Source organism: Chelonoidis abingdonii, chromosome 7, assembly GCF_003597395.2.
Source record: "Chelonoidis abingdonii isolate Lonesome George chromosome 7, CheloAbing_2.0, whole genome shotgun sequence".
In the NCBI taxonomy this organism is placed as follows: domain Eukaryota; kingdom Metazoa; phylum Chordata; order Testudines; family Testudinidae; genus Chelonoidis; species Chelonoidis abingdonii.
Window position 1 is genome coordinate 45302541 of NC_133775.1, and position 21736 is coordinate 45324276.

The 21736-nt window shown below is 39.3% G+C and overlaps 1 protein-coding gene across 2 annotated transcripts in view; it reads right to left on the reverse strand.

The window, feature by feature from the left end:
- The window catches only part of NEK7 (NIMA related kinase 7), a 152547-nt gene that overhangs the window by 122757 nt on the left and 8054 nt on the right, over positions 1–21736 (reverse strand). For both annotated transcript variants that reach the window (XM_032770907.2, XM_032770908.2), the window contains one exon: positions 2054–2135. In XM_032770907.2, the coding sequence (XP_032626798.1) occupies positions 2054–2110 (57 nt within the window). In that variant the 5' untranslated portion in view covers positions 2111–2135. The remainder of the gene's footprint in view (positions 1–2053; positions 2136–21736) is intronic.

The window sequence follows — 21736 nt, forward strand, 5'->3', positions numbered from 1 at the left end:
AAAAATCTGTGTTTTTTTTGTGCCAACTAACTATAGGCCTATAATACTCCTCCTTTAAGGAGGACAAGAAGAACAATTGCCAATGCAGAACTTGGCTTGGAACAAAGTATTGGATGTGCTCTACCAGGAATGTATGTCTCTACAATCTATGAAGCTGTATGAAATTATGAACTCTGTGTCTCCGTCAGGCTGAAAATTGCTTTTGAATGTGCAGGCATAGCTTTAAAACTGGCATAAGATGAACCAAAGTTAAGAACAAATGTCAATTTCTTCTGTTGGGAAAGATGTCTAGTTGGGTGCTGCAAGAATTAGTATTAGGCCTGATCTTATTTAGTTCCTCATCATTGATGCAGTTGGAGGCATTACTGAGACAGGAGGTGTTCCTAACAACTATGAGGATAGAAACATATCATGATTCAATTTAGCACTGGAAACTCACCCACTGCTGAAAATATCAGTTCAAAGCTTATAGTAAATCAAAATTTGAATTACTGTGCTTTCGAGGGGAATGCGGGAAATACAAGAACTGCCTGTTATCAAAGAACGCAGGCACAACTAGGGTTTCCCAGAGATATAGGAGCTCACCCTCTCATCCCAACTGACAGATCTGATTCTGCCTCCTACTCAGCCAAAGAGAAGAATCCATCACTGGAACAGTGGGTCATTATGAATTTTAGACTATACGCACTGCAGTAGTAGTCTGAATTTTCTTAATTAAAAAAATAAGTTTGCATACTTGTTTCATCAAGATAGTTGTAAGGAATATGCATAAATTCAAATTACATCTTAAATTTATAACTGTTTGGTACTCTAAGATCTGATGGATAGTGATACAGAAGCATGAGAATGTTTATTTTTATTTTAGGCTCAAAGCTGCTCCAATGCAGGCATTGGAACAAGAAAAGTTCTACTAAAAATACTAAAATACAGAAATGAAGACTTGGCAAAAATCTTACTTATACTGTCAAAAACTTCAGAACAACCACATGTTGCCACATCACCTTTATTATTCAGGCTAACCATTGAAACACACCAACAGAAGATTAACAGTTATGGTCCTGGTCCTGCAAAGAATTATCCAATTGTTTAACTTTACTATGACCATTTCTATTGACTTACATTTAACTCCTCATAGTGCATAAAGCAAAGTACCTTTACAAGTTTTTGCAAGATCAGAGCTTAGAGTGCTGCTTTCCAAAGGTTTTTAAATAATGTTATTAACAGAAGCAACATTTTTAGAAGAATATTAATAAGAATTATGCCAACTTTATCTATTGCCTGATAATCTTACCTTTGTTTTGAGTCAGACCATTAAATCCAACTGCAAGAGTGGCTAAATTTCCCTCACATCCCTTGGTCATACAACTACCATAACTGTGAATCTCCCTTGCCCATTTTCAACAAGGAAAGGCACTAACCCACATGGGATCACCAGCGGGAAGTGTAAGAACAGAAGGTTAAAAGGAGCAATCTGAAAAAAATCTGGCAACTCTGCTATAATTTGGAAATATATAGTGTTTAGCAGCTTGATACCTCATAGGAAAACAAATTACTTTCATGTCTGCCTCTCGCCTCCACTCCGACTTTTCCCAGTTGGTGATACAGTAGGAGGCAAAGCAGCAACTTTTTTCTGTGAACTATGGGACTGATATTTTGTAATTCAATGACTAACTAATGCGATATTACATTTCTTTATGGCTTCTTTTTCTCCACAGATGCCTTGAGACAGAAAAATACAAATTAAACAATCCAATATTCAAAGACACTTGATCTCATAACATTTCATCTGATTTAACAAACATTGATGACCAGTTATGTGATTCCACACAAGTAACTCGATTAAAATAATCAACTATTACCTTGAATACCATACTGAACACATTAAATGCAGTAAAAACTTACCTTCTCGGAATGGCATTGAACAATGGAGGAAAAAAGTATTCTAATATCAACAATAGTCTTTTAGAATTTGTTCTGTTCGTTAAAATTAACATGTTCTTCCATTTACTAAATCCATTTATTTCTGCTCTTGATGACTAGTAAAATAAAGTACCTGTGGTTGAAACTGTGGAACAGGAGGCCCTTGCACGCCTTGTGACTGCTCATCCATTGTATCAAACAGGGCTTTTTATGTTCTGCAAAAATAATATATGTATATTCATTAAATTGCAATTTAGTTAATGTTTATATTCACTGTATCACTTACTGGTGTGCTTCAATTATAATAATGGAATTAAATTATTTTACTGAACTTCAGTACACAATGAATTCAGTGCTAGAAGAATTTTTTATTTTGTATGCTTGACTTTGCAACCATTAAAACATTTTAGCCCTCTTTCTGAAGGTAAGGAGATTCCCTAGTTTTTGTTGTAAAGGACCACTTTAAAAAAAAATAAGAGGAAGAAATTCCATTATGTATTCCCCACCCCAACCACATAAGTCATCAGCAGAGTTTGAACCTGAGACTGTCAGATCCATATCACAAACCTCTACGACTTGAGCTAAACAAGTGACTCCATTAGACAAAGGCAGTAATACCCCATCATTCTGTATGTGCACCAGCCACTAAAAGTAGACATGACACATACTTTGTCAAGTGGTTGCACAAGTACTTGCTAGACAGAATATCTTGGCTCTGGGACAGGAATGTGATAGAGTGGCTAAAATGAGATAGAGTTAGGACTTCTGAGTGCTATTTGTTGTTTACATAATATTCACTCATTTCTGAATTTCATGGAAATAGCATTATTTTAGAGACACTATAGTCAAACATAAACTTTCACTATTCTAACAGGCTGTTTGGTTAAGAGGGTGAGCCTTAGATCTGCCGTATTAGGGGCCTGAATTTTATTCCGAGCTATGCAAACCTCTCATACCGTGCTACCACATCCGTAAAATGCAAAGAAGGCTTGCCTGCATCCTAAGATGGGGGTATGAGATCTTGATTAACATGAAGAGTGCAAATAGTGCACAATTGTTAACAATGAAGGATAGGAAGGAGTGGATTTTAAAACTCAGTGTGTCCTGGTTCACAGCCAAATGAACCCTTGCTAAGGCAAAAATGGTGTTTCATTAATGGAAAGCACCTGAAGCATCTGCTTTGCCTATGTCTTTTGGAGCTCTATTTCTGTCCCTACTTTATGGGTATGATGTAGAAGGTTCATCAGGAGTATATACAATGCAGCTGGAACATTCATATAATTAAGAGACAGGAGGTGAACATGTTCTAATGCACATGAATAGAAAGGCATTTTCAGAAGCTTGTAACTTGGCCAAATCTGGAAGGATTGTCATAGGAACAGCAAGAGTCACTTTTCTTTCACTTCAGAACCGTTCCTTTCCCGAATTTCAAGTTCCTACTACAAACCATGGAAGCACTAAAGTTGTTTTGTAAAAACTCATCTAGAGAGCGTTTTAACATTGGGAAATCGACTTGTTTGTTCCCCCTGCTAATCTAATTCTGGAAAACTCAATCATTTTTGCTCAAATCTTTAAAAATAATTCAAACTAAGACAGAAAAAGCATGGGGAATTTTCAGTACAAATAGCTTAAGCTAAGGCAACAGAAAACAGAGGCTTACAATGGAAAGAGGCAGGCAGTCTTAACCAAAGGTATCACCTATAATATACTGCATATATCAGTTTTCTATAAGAGACAGTTGCAGTGAAGTCTTCTTTATGTAAGCATACTTCTTGAAGATTTAAAAACACTACACACTTTAATGTTGTGACTCCATCTTTAGACACCCAAGCTAATTGTGTGTTTTAAGTTTTCTTTTCCCCATGAAAAAGTTTTACATTTTATGTTGGTCATTTTATTATCTGGATGTTTTAATAAAATTTCACTAGGAAGGGTTCTTTGTCTAGAAAGAATAACCTCCAGGCACAGTACAATATAAATAGGAATACAATAGTAAACAACTTTAATGAAGTTATTTATCCCTGAATTAAGCTTAATAAATACCAAGAAAATCTTGCTAAGTAAAAACAGTTTTCTTCACCTAACCCACCTACTGACTAAAACAACCTTTGAAACACAGATTATAAAATGTATTGCCTCCAAACTAAAAATCCATTGAAGAAAACTTGCCAGGAATTTTTTGGACAATTTGGAAAAAAAACCACCACCACCAAAAAAAAAAAAAAAAAACAGTATATTAAGATTAATTCCTCGCTTACTATTTCTGGTGCATTAAAAAAAAAAATCACAACTTTAAACTGGTAGCAACATCAGTACTTAACCTCTCTTTCAATCTCAAAATCCTACAGAAAAGGTCTAACAAATAGCTAATATTTACAGCTGCATAATCCTCCTTAAAGGACTGCACACCATGATGATAAGGTTAGCAAGAAATTTAAAAAAAAATTGTCACAGTGATAATACAACAGAAGCTTTACAGGATGTAAAAATAGTCCAATACACTGCTCTTCTAGAAGCACTATATATTAACCTTGCACATACTGACTGATACATTAAAAATAATCCATAAGGTCAAGCTTGCTGACTAATATATACATCCTTGCTAGCATATATAGATAGATAGATATAGATGTATGCATTAAGCACAAATATTGTAACAATGATATAGCATAAACTGGCCTATACCTATCTCCTAGAACCGGAAGGGACTCTGAAGGGTCACTGAGTCCAGCCTGCTGCCTTCACTAGCAGGACCAAGTACTGATTTTGCCCCAGATCCCTACGTGGCCCCTCAAGGGCTGAACTCACAACTCTGGGTTTAGCAGGCCAATGCTCAAATCACTGAGCTATCCCTCCCCACCAAATTAATGGAGATATACCATAATCCTGTTCAGTTATGCTAAGTATAGCATAATACTTTGAAGTTGCTGACTAAGTATTTGGCATAAGAAGTTAGGGAACTTGTCAAAAATCAAGACACATTTGTTCTATGTGTTAAGTCTGGTCTACAGACCTATGTGAGTATAATTATGTCACTCAGGAGTGTAAAAATCCATACCTCTGAGCAACATAGTTATATCGACCTAAACCCCGTGCAGCATGTTAAGTGTAGACTTGCCCGTACAAGCAAGGGAAGTACCTTCATGGACCAGTACCTGGAATGCTAGAATCCAAAGCAAAGATAAGAACAGAACAAGTTACTGAACTGAAACAAACAGATGGGTTGGATTTTAGTGACGTGTAAAGAAATGTATACATTGTAAAATCATCATATAAACAATATCATTTGAAATGTGTAACTTTGGAAGCACACCTTCCACATAAGGTGGATGTAACATTGCTGTATGAGATGGTTTAGTGGAGTCTGATATCGTATAGAACCATTTTCCTGTACTATATTATTATTTGCTTCAAGCAATAAACCTGACTGACACTTGTTATCTGGCCTCTTGACTGCATTTCACAAAGAAAGATGTGTGATCAAGCAGCTGACTATACAATTTATCAACAAGCTTGAAAATTTGTATCAAGAAGAAACATGCAGGAACAAAAATAAAGTTCAGGATCTATGCAAAAGTAACAAATAATGGATTATAGTTAGCTAGTTATAAGTTTCTCAGTTACCATTTTAAAGGCTTAATTCATGTAGCTTTGACACACAATCAGATGTGGAAGTACTTACCTCAAACATTTTAATTGGAGGGAATAAAAGACTTTTCTACAAATTATTATAAAAATCAGACCACAAATGTAACTTAAAAACATTTTCCCATTTAAAAAAAAGTGAGAAAAACCAAAAGGTGTTGTGACAAAGTTCCTCCTCTACCTTGGTGGGTCCTGCACTTATTGGCGGATTTTTTCACCTCAGTGATCTTCCCCTCTTGCGGAACTCACAGTTTGGGTCAGCTCCTCCTGTGTCTGATCAGGAGTTGGGAGGTTTGGGGGGAACCTGGGCCCGCCCTCTACTCCGGGTTCCAGCCCAGGGCCCTGTGGATCGCAGCTGTCTATAGTGCCTCCTGTAACAGCTGCATGACAGCTACAACTCCCTGGGCTACTGCCCCATGGCCTCCTCCAAACACCTTCTTTATCCTCACCACAGGACCTTCCTCCTGGTGTCTGATAACGCTTGTCCTCCTCAATCCTCCAGCAGTACACACTCTCACTCTCAGCTCCTTGCCTTCTTCCTTCCAGCTCCTCACACACGCTCCTTCTCCTCTGGCTCCTCTCTGCCTGACTGGAGTGAGCTCCTTTTTAAACCAGGTGCCCTGATCAGCCTGCCTTGATTGGCTGCAGGTGTTCTAATTAAAGTAGCTGTCTCTACTGCCTTCTAGAAAGGTCTTAATTGGCTCCAGATGCCTTGATTAACCTGGAGCAACTGCCATTTGGTTACCATACCTGTTTCTCAGTACTTTACTGTAGCCATCTGGCCTTGCCCCATCACAGTATGCATGTCAAATGATCGTATAGTTTCAAAACAATTTCCCTATCTAAAGTTTGACAAGTTTGGTTTTCCTTCAGATTAATGAGAAAAGTTCTTTATGCCACTCTAAGTACCATAGCACTCTTCTGGAAATTTTTTAAGTTTCCAGAAATCCTTCCTGTCCAGATCATGAACAGAGAGATTTGGCAGGAACACAATTTCCACCTATTAATTCTAAAAGCAGAGATGAATCCTTTTTAAGCCCTCAGGATAGACCCTCTTGCTTGAGGTTCTTTGCATTGAATTTCAGTAACAGTTAGTTAAACAATACCGAGGGGAGTATTACCTTGACCTGGAGAAAGTATATCTTTTATGTCTGAAAAAAAATCATCACTGGGCTGAGGAATAAAATGAAGAGTACAACTTTATAACCTAGTAGCAACATCAGCAATTAAACAAACAGGAGTTGCGTGTGTGCACGCATATGTGTTTTATATATGAATACTATGATAATTGCAGGAAAAGAGAAACACTTGGGTTACTGGTAATAGACAAAGCCTAAATTAAATATTGGTTTTGGCCCAACAGTGATCATTTATCAGGAATGACACATTCCTCATCTCATCTTCACTCCCTTATTTGAAGAAGTCAGCGAATATCTTATCAACAGTGGTATCAAACCATTTGACTGCCTGGGGCTGTTCCAAACCAAAAATGGACTGTTGGGACTCAACCTCTTTTATCCTTATCCTCGGCATTTCTGTACAATTTGTGCACAGTTTTTGGAATGCTAGCTGCAATTAATGCAGAGATTAATGAGATCTGAAGGTAGTTCTAAACAGTACTTTCAGGGGGGTGAAACTAATCCTTAAAAGAAGAATCAAACACAAAGATGTGGAGTAAAGACAACACGGGAAAAAAACAGCTAGAGGAATTGCTCAATCTGTTGAGAGAGTCTTCACTAATCATCTGCAAAATTTCATGATAGCCCTCGCCCCCTGCCAGAAGACACTGAAAAGTTGTTAAGATTTCTAAAAATATTAGTATGAATATGGTGATAAAACTGGAAAATTGCTGGCAGCTGCTGTTTGTTCCAAAATACTTGGCAGTCAGACCCTGTTATTTAAAAAGCCTGACAAGGCCAATACTGGCAAATCTTTGCTGGATATGTAACATCTTTCATTTGTATTTTGCAGTGGGTTAGACGAGTCACAATACAGTGGTTGCTTCCACTGAAAAATTAGATCTTTTTCTAGTTAATCACTAAAGAACACTGAAATAGCCTGATTAAGTCTACCAATGTCTTCAACACCATAGTTGTCTTGCAATCAGACAAATCCCAGAGATAATCCAAGTCTGAGATTGTGTTTTAAGAATCTATTTTTTCAGTTAGTTCTTTATTTTAACAGTCCTTTAACCACTGTAATAGATCCTGGAATCTCTTTAAAAACGTGACAGATGACAATTATAACATCATTTACAAAAACTGTACTGCTGCAATCATTTTCTCTAACAGTGACATCAAAACTTTCTCTCACTTTGCTCTAACTACCTTTCTATTTAGCTTTTTTTCTCAATTTGGCTTTAGTGACTGGATTTGATTATTATATAAATCTGAAAGAATAAATTAGGATTTTATTTTCCAGATTTGCTTTAAACAATAGGCACTAAAACTGGGCTGTCTTGTTAGCACACCTTTCCTAAAGAGCTCATGGCTCAATGTTACAAGGCACATCTCAAAATCTTATTACATATAGAAAATATCTTTTACATCACCATTCTTGCTACTATAATAATAGAACTTGAAACAGATAAATGTTGGGAAATACAACCACATAGTTATGCTCTTAAGAGTTTTACTGAAGTGCAGGCTCCAAACTCCTGCCCTGATACAGAAACCCTGTTTCTTCCATGGAACAAAGTACATTAATACATGGTGAGTACTTATTTGATTAAATATAATTATATTTTGCAACCAATTCCACTGACTCTGAAACAAGACTATTATTTGGAAATGTTGAAGAAATAGGACTACTGCAGTATTCATTCTAGAACACACAATAATCAAGGATTTTTTTTCTGGGTCTGTCACATATTACCTTTGTGATCTTAGATAAATTATTCAATTTCTCCATGCTTGAATTTCCCTGTAATGGGGCCTCAATATAAGTCAAAACACAACCGCTGTGTGGATACTGAATTTCTCTTCACATTCACAAAGCTACAATACTTACATTCTAAGTGATCTTACGACTCAAAAAATACTTCCACTCACTAATCTGACTCTTTAAAAAATTGAGACTAAAGAGATGGAGTGCAGAGCAGAAAGGGTTTGTAACACATGGCAACCATACTTCTTTCGAGCTGCTTAGAATACTTCAGATATCTTTCCCAAAATATCTGATCTTCTCTCTTTATAAAAGCCATGCTGCAAAAATCGTGAATCAGAATAAAGAGCAGCCATAGAAGGCACAATCTTCTAGGTTAATTTACACTGAAGCCTTGCTTGGGAGTGACAAATACAGGTATGTCCTCACTGATGAGTTAGCTCAGGCTCTTACCTGGGTGGCGTTTTACCTCCTTCCTAAGTTTGACCATCAAGCTTAATATTTGTATGGCTCTCGCTGAACTACTGTAATTTGATTTTATATTTCCCCCTCTCCGGATAATATGTCCTGAACTTGTTTTTGTTCTAGCTAAAGGCCTTCTTCTATTGCTTTTTATGTCTGTACATCTTACATATTATCTGGATATCTGATCCAGCTCTGGCAGGTTACCATTCTCTGCTGTCTTTGTTTCCCTTTGAAAACAATATTTTTGGGCAGAGATTGAAATGGGATGTTCTTGGGGGCTCAGTAAGCCAGTACTTTCTCCTGGATCTGTACTGTGCTCCTGAATCCAAGCTTCAATTTAAAAGAACTTGCCTCTAGCCCATGCGATTAGTAAGAAATCATTCAAAATTTGAAAGAGATGTGACCATCATTGTGATGTCTGCAACTGCCTGAAATGTATGAGCTGACTCCATCCATCTCAAAGTGGTAGTATTTCTGAAACCTAACGATGGTGATGTAAAGGTCAACATTGTTAACTACTTTACTTTTACAGAGTATAAAAAAATAGTGATCATGTAATGATCATATAAACTCTGCACAACCTACTATTTACAGTATCTCATTTTGGTGCCATTCGTGGGCAGAGTTTGGAGAGTACCACTACTTCTCCTCCCCTACATTTCTCCCTTAATTTCAGGTTACCATACTACAGGCCATAGTAGTACAGCATATATTCTACTTAATGTGATAACCTGACATTTACAATATCTAAACCCTGTATTTCACATTCTGTATGCAAGAAACCTCTGAAAAAGAATTAAATAGTATGTGAAGAATCTTTATTAATATTACTGATTCAAATCACCATATGAGAATGCTTATAAATCTTCCTGCTCTTTTCAGAGTTGTCTTTTATGGCACAGCCAGGCACAGACAGACTAGAAAATAGTATGAAAACAGCGTATGTTCGGTATTTATAGATTTTAAGCCCAGCAGGGATCATTATGATTATCTGGTCTGACCACCAACTATACAGGACACGCAGCTTAGGAACAGCCACACCAAAACCAAACATCCAGCATTATGACGGAAATGCAATACATCATCAACAAAGACAAAATCACAGACAGAACGTGCTATGTATTATAAGACCAGATTCTATTTTCCTGAAATGTTGTGGGCAACTAACAAGTTGTGCAACAATGCAAAATGAACATTAATGCATAGTCTTAAGGCCTCCTCACACAAAAAAAAGTTGATTATTTTCAACTATTTTGCCCAAATAAAAATTAGTACAGTTTTGCTGACTTTGCCATCAATACATTTTTTTTGTTTTGTTTGTTTTTATCCATTGTAATATGCAAACACCACAAATCCTGTTTAAGCTTATTACAATCTTGAGGGTGCGGGGGAAGAGAGGGAGGGCGAGAAACGAGGAAGATGTAGGGAAGGCCTCTTCTGCAACCCTTTTGAAATATACCACTGACATGCATGATCTTGGGCAAGTCATTTCATCTATCTGTGCCTCAGTTTCTCCATCTATATAGGAGAAACCCACACACCTGTGAAGCACTGTTCTGTTCCATGGTGCCCTTCTCCATAGCAGTACAGTGAGGAAAAGACATAGGGGCATGGCAAGGGTAATGAAACCCCACAGGCTTAAATCTCCTTACACAGAAGGTGTCTAGCGACACTCTACCTGCTGTTAATTAAAATGCACAGGCTGTAGAAGGGGCAACAAGGCAGCTACTCATCTACTCTGCCCTGGATTTTAAGGATGTACGAAGGTGATGATTCATTCCCTTAGCCAATTCCTATTCATGCAAACATTGTTTAGCCAATAACAACTAAGATCTAAAATCATCTTTTCACCAGGCCCAGAGTACTGTACCATGAGATGTAGTTATTCTATACAGATAATATTTACTCTGAGTATATGTACTATTTGGAGTTACTAGCTGTAACTCAAGGCTGTAGCAAAAGGAATCATGTGCAGCTGCACCAGGGTAGATAACATGATAAGAGACACGAGTATAGCACAAAACATTGGCATACAAATTGATCATTAAAACCTCTCTCTACCCTTGGGACACATATTCCAGGCTTGTTATGTGGCTCTAGTATACCTTCCCTGAACCTTAGATGGTTTCACTTACTCAAATGGAACACTACAAAGTTAAGCACAGATGGCAAAAATTTTAAATGTGACAACAAAGAGAAGAAATCCTTTGTTGTATATTACAAATGATTACCAAATGAATATTGTAGGAAAAAAAACTCTAAGGAGAGTACAGTGTCCCCTTTGTTCTTATTTTACTATCTAATAAACACTAATATTTTATCTTGTATAAGTGTAAAAAATATATATATTTAATATTAATTTTCAAATTTTTTCAATAATTCAATAGAAAATACACTGCATAGTGTAAAATAATGTAGCAGAAACAATTACAGCTACAGAGTATAAAGGGTCAGAAAAAACAGACTGAAAAATGTCAAGAATTAATACATGCAGAATTTTAATATTTTATCCCAAATCAGTTTTAGTATTCTGATTTTAATAAGTATGTTACAGAAACAAACCCAGATAAAAACAACACCATCAATATGAAATCAATTGCATAAGTGAATTAAAAAGTAGTTTCAGTTACTACATCTACCCATGTGGTTTTATGATCACATATGCCCTTTTTTCTAAAAATTATTTTCGCAACTTCACTGCAGTGAGAAAGACCCAAACAAACAGCGGAAATTCTCAGATTACAGGAGAATCTAACAAAGATAGGAGAACAAATTTTGATCTAATTTTTCAAATACAATAACTACCTGTTCATTTCTTCATAAAAATAGTAGGGCTGTCAAGCGATTAAAAGAATTAATTGCGCAATTTAAAAAAATTAATCACAATTAATTACACTGTTAAACAATAGAATACCATTTAAATATTTTTGATGTTTTCTACATTTTCAAATATATTGATTTCAATTACAACACAGAATACAAAGTGTACAGTGCTCATTTTATATTTATTTTTTATTACAACTTACTACAAGTACCGCAGTGCAATCTCTTTATAATGAAAGTTGAACTTACAAATGTAGAATTATGTACAAAATTAAACTGCATTCAGAAATAAAAAGAAGTAAAAAACTTTAGAACCTACAAGTCCACACAGTGCTACTTCAGCCAATCGCTCAGACAAACAAAGTTTGTTTACAATTTGCAGGAGATAATGCTGCCCACTTCTTGTTTACAATGTCACCTGAAAGTGAGAACAGGCTTTCACATGGTAGCTGGTATCACAAGATATTACGTACCAGATGTGCTAAAGATTCATGTGTCTCCTCATGCTTCAACCATCATTCCAGCAGACGTGTCCACGCCGATGACAGGTTCTGCTCAGTAACAATCCAAAGCAGAGCGAAACGATGCATGAGCATTTTCATCATCATGAGTCAGATGCAACCAACAGAAGGTTGATTTTCTTTTTTGGTGGTTCGGGTTCTGTAGCTCCCACACTGGAGTGTTGCTCTCAAGACATCTGAAAGCGTTCTCCACACCTCGTCCCTCTCAGATTTTGAAAGGCAATTCAGATTCTTAAGCCTTGGGTTGAGTGCTGTATCTATTCTTTGAAATCTCACATTGGTACCTTCTTTGCATTTTGTTAAATCTGCTGTGAAAGTGTTCTTAAAACGAACATGTACTGGGTCATTATCCGAGACTGCTATAACATGAAATACATAGCAGAACATGGGTAAAACAGAACAGAAGACATACAATTCTCCCCCAAAGAGAAGTTCAGTCACAAATTGAATTAACACATTTTTTTAAACAAGCAATATCAGCATGGAAGCATGTCCTCTGGAATGGTGGCTGAAGCATGAAGGGGCATATGAATGTTTAGCATATCTGGCATGTAAATACCTTGCAACGCCAGCTACAAAAGTGCCATGTGAACGCCTGTTCTCACTTTCAGGTGACACTGTAAATAAGAAGCAGTCAGCAGTATCTCCCGTAAATGTAGGCAAATTTTTGTTTCTCTTAATTTGCTGAACAAGCAGCAAGACTGAGTGGACTTGTAGACTCTATAGTTTTACACTGTTTTGTTTTTGAGTGCAGTCATGTAACAAAAAAATCTACATTTATGAGTTACACTTTCACAGTAAAGAGAGATTGCATTACAGTACTTGTATGAGGTGAACTGAAAAATAGTATTTCTGTTTATCATTTTTACAATGCAAATATTTGTAATAAAAAATATAAAGTGAGCACTGTACACATTTTATTCTGTGTTGTAATCAATATATTTGAAAATGCAGAAAAACATCCAAAAATATTTAAATTTCAGTTAGTATTCTATTAACAGTGTGATTAATCACGACTAATTTTTTTAATCGCAGTTAGTTTTTTTGAGTTAATTGCATGAGTTAACTGCGATTGACAGCCCTAGAAAACAGTAAGAGTGTGATTCTTTTAAGTTGATGGCATCCTGTAAACCACCAAAATGTATATTTAATATGAGGATTTGTGGAAGTTGTATTCCATGAGCATCAATAAAAAGCTAAGGAACAAGGCGTATTGATCCCTTGAGGTCCCAGGGGAGAATCTTTCTAGGTCAACAGAACCTAACCAGGAGCTTGTGCCTTGGGACCTCTCTCTATTGCAGGGGATTGGCAGGTCTAATAAGGGCTATGCAAATTGGTTTGTTTACCTCAGGAGTTCTCAAACTGGGGGTCGGAACCTCTCAGGGGGTCACGAGTACTACATGGGGAGTCGCGAGCTGTCAACCTCCATCCCAAAACCAGCTTTGCCTCCAGCATTTATAATGGTGTTAAATATATAAAAAAAAAAGTGTTTTTAATTTATAAGGGGGGGGGGGTCGCACTCAGACTTCCTATGTGAAAGGGGTCACCAGTAAAAAAGTTTGAGAGCCACTGGTTTAGCTAGTTTCCCCTATCAGCTAAAGAATGGGTTTTGTATCATTTCTTTTCTTATCATTGCTGTTGGGTGAATGGGAAGGTTCTCTCTTGGGTTTGCTTTATTCTGTTATAAGACTAAAGTACACAAAACCCCAGGAAGAGTGCAACACTCATTTTTATCAAGTAGAGAGTACAGTGTTGCTTTTGCAGAGAAGGCGGTGAGGAGTGCTTTGCAGCTTTCTTTCACAAACTGAAGTGTCTTCTACGGATCTTTCCCCTTCATTTTCTCTACCCCACCTCTTATATCCTTTATCTGATCTGGAAGGGGATATGCTAAATTACCATTTTAGAGTAATGCTGCATCTGGGTCAGAAAAAATGACAAGTGTATAGAACTCATCTTTTTGGCTGATTGCGAGGATATGAAGGAATTGGTTCTTGCTACTCAAAGAGTTCAATCTCATAGTACTCCTCATGTGGTCCAATATTTGTATTAAAATTATGGTTTTGCTTGGCATACCAAAACATAAGCATCAATGAGACTTGGCACCTGGGACAATTCAAGCCCTTGACCTTTACAATAGTAAGCTTGCTTTATATAGAGATAATGTAATACATGACTGATGGAATATTTATCATTCTTGAGTCTAAATAAATCAGTTTTAATACTATTCCTGAAATAAGCTTTCAAGCTTTAATGTAAAGATGAAGGGAAGCAACAAAAAAAACCATGATACAATAAAAATGTTAATTAGCTACTTTCGCTTATAAGCTGCAAGGTACTTTATCACAGGAAAAAAAGTAAAACAAGACAAACGTATGCATATATCTTCAACCATCAATATGGTGGTTCTCCTCCCCTGCTTTACCATCACAGGACATACTGGTTTTACGGAAAATAGGCAGCGGATGAAGCAAGAGGGAAGAAAGCTAGAACACCAGCAGAACAAGCTTCATATGTACCCAAGGTGACCAGTTAAAATTCTTATATTCTGATAATGCAAAAGGCAAAGAAAAGAAGTTTCCTTGCCTCCACAATAGCATCTGCAAAAAAATCAAACAAATGAGGGATCTCTTTCATGTGGTGTTTACCCCATACTAATTAGGCTATCTCCACTCAATAGTTGACTTGGGTCTCTTCTCTTGCAATGATTTCTTGTTATTTTGTAAATAAAATTGCTTGAATTCAGACAACCTGTATGACTCAATGATGTCCAAGAAAAAGGGCAAAGGAACAAATATTAAGTCTTCTAGTTGATCTGTGGTCACTAGTGTCCTAGAAGTGTTGGAAGAACTTTGGTTCACTTCCTACATTTTGGACCAGGTGTTTCCTGGCTGGCAAAGTAATAGGTCCATTGTCGATGAAGAGAGTAAATGCCTCCTGCTAAGGAAGACGGTGAGAAGGGAGTGTGTGCTTCACCCAGGAAACCATCTGTAGATACTGACTTTTTGGCTCATTCCAGATCTTCCACTGTTAAATAAGATTACCAAGAAATCTGCAGTAAGATAACTCTCGATCTCTGGATTCTCGGACTTCCTTGATCACCAACCTAGGTATGGTACAGCAACTACACTTGTTTTACTGACTGATGTTCCTGATGATCAGGGATTCTGGAAATCTGTTTGCTAAGGTAAAAACGCAAATTCTGTGTTTATAAAGAGAATCTTTAGTTTTTACATTTTGTAAAAAAATAAAAACATACAGAGTAGAACCCCATTTATCCAAGCCTCCATTATCCTGCTCTCTGAATTAACAGAAACACCAGCTGCCTGATGCTGACAGCATGAGCTCCTGCCACCTGGGGCTGACAGCCCAAACCCAGACACTGTCAGCCCCAGGCATCTGGTGGTTTGGTTAATATGGAGAGCTGTATAACGGAGACTCAGATCAACAGGGTTCTATTGTATATCAATAAAACACTGTGTTCAACTACTCCTTGGGGAATTCTGTGCCACTGCAAATGCGCAGAATTCATATCCCCTGCATATTTCTTTGCTTTCCTGCAACAAAAATGACTTTTTGACCGGGAAGAAAAGGGAAGCTGCAAAAGCAGTCACACACACTACTCCCTAGCAGTTCAGGTACATTGTTTCAGGCACCCAGAGCAGCCAGTTGAGAGGTAAATCACTACAGGGCTGAGGACTCCCCAGCCATTGGCTCCTACCCTGAGCCTGGATCAGGAGTGGCTGAGGCTGTGTCACACCCACTCCCAGAAACCTTTCCCAATTGCATCACTCCTTGGCTCCAGGGAAGGGGTCACTGTACGAGGAGCTGCTCCCCCATCCCATACCCAGACACTGCTCCCAAGTCTACCCCGTACACCCAGAACCCTTCCAGCCCTCCATATCCAACCCCCAACCCCACTGAACCTCAACCCCTGCATCTGGAGCCCCCTTCACCCAGACCTCCTGCTTCAGGACCCCCGCCCCTGCACTCAGACCACCTCCCACTGAGATTCCTTCACTCAAACTCCAAGCCAGATGAGTCTGAGCCCCCTATCCAGACCTCCATCTCACTGACCCCCAACTAGCTGCACCTAGACCCCCACCCCACCAAGCCCCACATCCCTAGCACCCAGGCCTCCCTGCTGAGACGCCCACACCCAGACCTCTCCGCTGAGCCCTAAACACCTTCACCTAGAAGCCCCTGAGGAATCCCACTGCCTTGCACCTGGAACCCCCCCACCCCCACCCAATGAGCCTCTGTGCACCCAGATTGTCCCATATAGAATCCTCTCACCTCATACCTGGATCCCCCCCACACTTGGATCCTGCCTTGTTGAGCCTGCCCACCCACACCTGGTGCACCTGGCACAAAGGGGCAGGGCCCGAGAGCGTTTACGGGGCAGGCCCAGGCCTTGTGCTGTGTCAGGGTCAGGTGCAGCCTCACCACTGACTGTGTCCCGGGGGTGAGGAGCCTGCAGGGTGATTTCCCACCTTTGTGCAGCCAGTGGCCTGTGCTCCCCACTGCCATGCTGGAGCCTCTGCATCTTGTCCCCACTGTGTAATGACATGTGTAAATAGTCATTAAATAGGTTAGTGAGAAAACATGGACCATGGCTTTATATTGCTGACAAAACAGCTCTATCTCCATCTCCAACTGAATGAGTGCTGTATCTGAGCGCCTTAACCAGTGTACACTTGAGAATAGCATATGAACAGAACTGTCTGAAGCTTGGTCTACGTTGTTGAGTTAGGTCAAGGTAAAGCAGTTTACATCCACCTAATTATATCAGTGTCTACACTAGAATGCTGCTTCTGCCAGATTAAGTGGCCTGCTACTCCCACATAATAACTCCACCTCCACAAGAGATGCAGCGCTTATGTTGGCATAGTTAGGGTGACACACTGTCCAGGCAGACACTGTGTGACTTACAATAGCAGTTGGCTGTCATTCTTGTCAGTTTCAAGGCTGCCTCCAGCTTAAAGCAAAGCAGGGCTCACAGCTGGAGCTGTAAAACTGACAAGAATGTCAATTTCACTACTGATAAGCTCCCTGCTGTGAAATTGAGCCTGGCTCAGAGCTCACAGCTGCCCTGCCCCAGCTGTCAGCAGGGCACCCCAATGGTGGAGGGAGAGTCCAACCTGTAAGCCCTGTGCAGGGCACTGGAGCTTACCAGCAATGAAATTGACATTGTCATTTTCATGGTTCCAGATGTGAGACCCAGGCTGCTCTGAACCATAGGCAGCATGAAACCAATAAGAATGTCAATTTCACTGCTGGTAGGCACCTTTCTGTGAAAGTGAGCCTGCACCAGGCTCACAGTTCAGCCTATCACCCCGGGGCAGGAGTGGGTCTCCAGCTGCAAGCCTTACATGGCTGTCAGTGCCCCACAATGCCCCACTTCAGTCTGTGCAAGCACTCCTGGTGAGGACACGCACCAGTAGCAGCAGGAGAGTAGCACAGACACCAGCCAATTGAATTATTGCAGTGGCTGCAGGTCGACTTAAATTAAGTTGACCTAAACTTGTAATGTAGACAAGCCCCGAGACTCACTTCAGATGAGAAAAAGGAGGTACTAGTACATTGGGGGAAGCAACCAAAAGAAATGGAAAAGACCGCTGCTCCCTTGATTGAAGGTATTTATTCTCCACTTACTGAGCTCCCAATAAAGAAGTGATTTTCATCCTCATCTACTTTTAGATTATCAGATAGCAGCAGTCACTAGGACAGGCTGAGACTTTTTCTTTTACATGCTATCATTACCCATTCTTTTATCACTTTCAGACTAGGCTACTTTAATGTGCTCTAAAAGGGACTGCATCTAAAGATTATTTAGAAATGGAGGCTAGCCCAAAATGCCCACTTGCTACATCTCATTGTTAAGTATAGGTTTCAGAGAAGCAGCCGGGTTCGTCTGTATCCGCAAAAAGAACAGGAGTACACAAATCTGACATCAGGAATTATAACATTCAAAAACCGGTAGGAGAACACTTCAACCTCTCTGGTCATCCAGTAACAGACTTAAAGGTGGCAATTTTGCAACAGAAAACTTCAAAAACAGACTCCAACGAGAAACTGCTGAACTCGAATTCATATGCAAACTAGATACGATTAATCTGAGTTTGCATAGATATTGGGAGTGGCTGGGTTATTACACGTATTGATTCTATTTCCCCATGTTAAGTATCCTCACACCTTCTTGTCAAAACTGTCTAAAATGGGCCATCTTGATTATCACTACAAAAGTTTTTTTTTCTCCTGCTGATAATAGCTCATCTTAATTAATTAGCCTCTTACAGTTTGTATGGCTACTTCCACTTTTTCATGTTCTCTGTATGTATATATCTTCTTACTATATGTTCCATTATATGCATCTGATGAAGCGGGTTGAAGCCCACGAAAGCTTATGCTCAAATAAATGTGTTAGTCTCTAAGGTGCCACAAGTACTCCTGTTCTTTTTATTGGTAAGTATGTTACACCAAGACTCCACAATCTGCATTGTTAGCATATTCTTTTTATGGGTGGAGTTTAAAATGTTGATCTTGTCCTATATAAAGCTCTAAATGGCCCAGGACCTGCCTACCATAGAGACTGCGTCTCTCCCTGTGTGATATTTGGTTGTTTTGGAGTTTTGACTGGCAGAAAGTGCTCACCTGGCAGCCCTACATGTTTTCTCAGAAAGTAGATCTTCCTTGACAATTATTGTGAGTGGTGCCATCTGCAGAGTCTCTGGAAGAAGCACACAGCATAAGTACTTGGGACACTCCTTTACAAAGGAATACTGGGGGAGGAACGGGGGAAGGGGCATGGCATAACATACCTTGGTTTTCTCTCTTGCCTGATTCACAAAAATTTCAATTACACATGTGCAGTGTCAGGACTTTATATATGCACATGGGAAGTGTCTTATTCTAATAAGTGTTTTCACTTGGTTGTGGGCAAAACAAAGGGTTGCTCAGCCACAATTCATAGCTCTTATCACCCAATAGCTTACTTACACTTTAAAATTACTAAAGGAGAGAGGCAGATGACCTCTTATAAACTATTAATTATTGGTATCAAAGTTCTACTAAAAGACTATACTGATACAGTAAACTAGATTAAATACTGGACTAATCATTTTTTAGGCATTCTGGTACAGTGAAAGCAACAACTTTTCAAACTCAAAATATTTTCTCTAGCAATTGTTAAATTAGGACTTTCTTTCTTAAGAACACTGTTTGTCAAACGCAAGGACAGTTTAAATATGTTTAGCACCTAGACTGGGCTGGAACAATAATACAGCTCCTTTTAAAAGCAATTCATTTTTAATATGCAAGTTGATCAGTTTTCAGGCTGAATGTGTAAGGATACCTTTTTTATGTCCATAATGTGCTCAGATTTCAGTCTTTTAGAGATGTATGTAAACAAAACAAAACCTCTCTTATTCTATATTTCTTTTCAGTGATTGGCTCCCACCAGTACAGACTGATCCATAGTCTCTTTTCTACTTGTCAGTTAGGCAGGCAGAAACCAACAAGAGTAGAATATTTTGGTCTCTTCCAAATGGTCTGCTTACCCCCATACATTTAGGGCTTATCTTCACTACCAGGGTAAGTCGACCTAAGTTACGCTAGTCCAGCTATGTGAACAACAGCAGATGCTCTCCTGTCGACTTACTTTACTCTTCTCTGAGATCTGGACTACCAGGAATGACTGGAGAGTGCTCTACCATCGATTTAGCAGGTCTTTACTAGACCCACTAAATCAACACCCACTGCATTGTTTGAAGCACCATCGATCTCCCCAGTAGTGAAGACAAGCCCTCAGTTAAGATTTTTCAGAGCTGTAACTTTAGCACAAATGAACCTACAAGCCCTCATACAGAAGAGAACATGATCCAGAGAGAGAGAGAAAAGAAGAAACTCAGTTTTCATACACAATGATACAAGATAGGCTTGGCTACACTTGCAAGTTAGTGCGCAATAAAAGAGCCCCATGCCCATTAGCTCATTCCCCGCCCACACTGGCAAGGCACAATAAAGCGCTCTGACTCCGCACCTATAGCACTCCTCATACTCCACCTCGGCAAGAGGAATAATGTTTGCTGCATCTTGGCTGCAATGCACAAGCGTCAGTGTGAACGAAGTGTTGCATTACAGCGCTCTGATCGGCCTCCAGAAACATCCCATAATCCCCTTAAGTCAAGTGGCCACTCGTCATTGTTTTGAACTCCGGTAGGAATGAGGAAATGCCCTTTCAAAGCTCCGTTTCTGACAGCCAGCATGCAAGCCATTACTGGGGCTCAGTGGGGTGGGGGGGAGAGAAGGTCTGCTGCTGTCTGAACTTACAAGACAGCATGCTGACATGCTCTCAACCCCCTCCTCAAAAAACCCTCTCTCTCCCCCCAACATACAAACAACACACTCTCTGACAGACTCCACCCCATCTCCATTTGAAAAGCACGTTGCAGCCACTTGCATGCTGGGATAGCTACCACAACGCACTGCTCTCTGTGGCCATTGCAAGAGCTGTTAATGTGGCCATGCCAGTGTGCTGGCAGCTGTCAGTGTGAACAGACTACAGCGCTTTCCCTACTGCGCTCTACGAAGGCTGCTTTAACTCAAAGCGCTCTACATCTGCAAGTGTAGCCATGCCCAATGATGGCAACCAGGAACACCACTTTCATAACAGTAAGAAAAGGAAAGCAGAGATGTAAGAGAGGCTCAAAAAGGGAAGTGTCTCTGTGAACCCAAATACCAGATTAGGAGCAGAAAGGGAGACATAGTAAGAGGCAAAGCCAATCAGTACCTTTACGGAACCTAGAAACCAAGGGAGAATAATCTCAAGGGAGCTGCAGTAAACTGAACAGTGAAAATGCTCTTTTTCAACACCATGCAATATCTAACATTCCAAAATGGGGGAGTTACCAAAATAGGTACTCGAAAAGTCCTGAAGGAATTCAACTAAAAAACAATTCTAGAAGCACAAAGAAGTACCACACTCATCCTAACTTTCCTCTTCAGAGACAGGAAACAAACTGGATCTGTGAAGAGAATCTGCTGCCTGAAAGATGCCAAACCTCTATGTTCCTACTAATACCTGCCAGACTGACAGGTGGAAGAGGGACTATCTATCAGTCCATGTTGATGAATCAAATCACATAAGACACTGTTCTTGATCTGAGTGGAAAATAAATGCAGAAAAATCAATACACAGCATCTTACTAGAATATGTTCTAACAAATTTTAGAGAAAAAATTATTAGAACAAGATGTGAAACTGCACCTCATAATGCAACCCCTAATGCTACCCAATATAACACAAATTCGGATATAACGCAGTAAAGCAGTGCTCTGCGGGGGTGGGGCTGCGCACTCCGGCTGGTCAAAGCCAGTTCGATATAACGCGGTTTCACCTATAAGAAAGTAAGATTTTTTGGCTCCCAAGGACAGCAGTATATTGGGGCAGAGGTGTAACTATAACAACCATAAAGAACTTTA